At 41.8% G+C, this 1,746-nt stretch overlaps 1 protein-coding gene across 1 annotated transcript in view; it reads left to right on the top strand.

The window, feature by feature from the left end:
• Positions 1 to 1,307, top strand: part of LOC102214409 (tryptase-2-like) — a 2,601-nt gene extending 1,294 nt beyond the window's left edge. The window contains exons 2-4 of the mRNA XM_005755562.1: positions 168 to 430; positions 640 to 776; positions 977 to 1,307. Of these exons, the coding sequence (XP_005755619.1) occupies positions 168 to 430; positions 640 to 776; positions 977 to 1,156 (580 nt within the window). The 3' untranslated portion in view covers positions 1,157 to 1,307. The remainder of the gene's footprint in view (positions 1 to 167; positions 431 to 639; positions 777 to 976) is intronic.
• The last annotated feature ends 439 nt before the right edge of the window (positions 1,308 to 1,746 follow it).

Raw genomic sequence — 1,746 nt, 5'->3', positions numbered from 1 at the left:
TGCAGCTCCTTTTCTTTTAGTTCCTGCCAACTATGAAAAAACAAAAAGCCCTTTAAACTGCTGAATGCACCAGTGTCCACAAAACCCATGTGTAGTGTTGTTTTGTTGAAGGCTTGGTCATTCCAAAATACACGAGACTTAATGTGTGTGTTTCTCTTGTCATGCAGTTATAATCATCATCGATCGTTCGTTGTTGTCGGCGCATATCAGCTGCAAAAGGCGGCTCACCGTTACATGGGTATAGCCAATATTGTTCCATACCAAGACCTGGGCAACAGCAACTACGAAAATGACATTGCTCTGATCAAGCTGAAGAAACCGATTACATTTTCAAAAGATGTTGCACCAGTGGCTCTGCCTGACAAGGATGACACCTTTGGTCCATCATCTGAGTGCTGGATCACTGGCTGGGGGGAAGTGGGAAATGGTGGTAAGTTAAGCACAGAAAGTAGGCTTTAAAATGTTCACGCTGTAAAAGGCAGGCTCACAGATCCATTGTAAATTGCCATACTGTCACCAGTAAACTGTATTTAATTGTGTATAAACATAGCCTACGTCCATACTTTGCATAGTAAGGTACTTCACAGATAAGAAACATCACCTTTCTGTCACTTCCATACTTTTCCTGTGTGTCCACAGTTCCACTGAAAGCTCCAGAAACACTTCAGCAGCTCAAGATTTCCATCATCTCTCAGAGTACCTGTAAGGAGAGGCTTTCTCAGATAGCCTCTAATACACTATGCACAAATGACAGCAAGGGAAGGGGTGCCTGCAAAGTGAGTTTTTCCCTTTTTTTTAGTCTTTTGCATTTAATCAAATGGATTATTACCACTTTGAAATAAACAAACACTTTTTGATTTATCACACATGAAGTACTTTACTTTCACTCAGCTGAATTGACAGAAACTAGTAGTTACTCGTTACTTTGGAGTTTATTGTTAAATCTAAGTCCAAGTTGTGTGTTTTGCTTCCACAGGGAGACTATGGTGGTCCACTGGTGTGCCGTAAAGGGGGGAAATTAGTTCAGGTGGGAGTCATGAGTTCTGGTGGTTGTGGCCCCAAGGACGGCCCTGGCGTCTGTACTGAGGTTGCAAAGTATCTGACCTTCATAAACGACTACATCCACCGTCCTGGGAAAGCTCCAGCTGAGATGTGAACTCCTCAGAAACCGACACTGCCCGCTGTACTCATCTCATAAGCTGTCTTACTTTTAGCTTCTTTCCTGTAAAGCACTGTCACTCCATGGTAATGGTAGCTGACTGTGGCTCAGTTAACAGATTTCTTTGCATTAAAGCTTTAAAGCATCACTTTAGTGTCTCTTTGTGATTTGAAGAATTCCTGTTCACATGTTTCAAAAAAGGCACTGATGACACCCCCACGTCCATAGCAACGCCTTCCTTGGATACATAGTTATATGTGTGCAAATGTTTCAATCTGATTTTTAGCATTTTTACAAGTCTATATTATATACTGGGCCGGTTCTAGACAGGCATACATGAGGGGGCAGAGAGAAATGTAAAGACAAGACAACACTCTTTGCAGTCGTCTTTTCTTGCATCATTTCTCCTTGTGTCCTTTCATCTCCTCCTTCTCCGTCACCTCATCCACTCGATTCATTTCTGTGTTGTAACTACTCTGCAGTGACTAAATGTCATGACAACAGTTTGTTAATTGGATAAAATCAACTGTTATCTTTTCTTTCTTTCTTCTACTTTAGTAAATGTCCAGGTGAACAAAGGTGCTCCC

This window comes from Pundamilia nyererei, unplaced genomic scaffold (assembly GCF_000239375.1).
Source record: "Pundamilia nyererei isolate P.nyererei 1_Seehausen unplaced genomic scaffold, PunNye1.0 scaffold01914, whole genome shotgun sequence".
Taxonomy (NCBI): domain Eukaryota; kingdom Metazoa; phylum Chordata; class Actinopteri; order Cichliformes; family Cichlidae; genus Pundamilia; species Pundamilia nyererei.
Note: the sequence above shows the minus strand (reverse complement) of the source record. Positions and strands in the feature narration are given on the sequence as shown.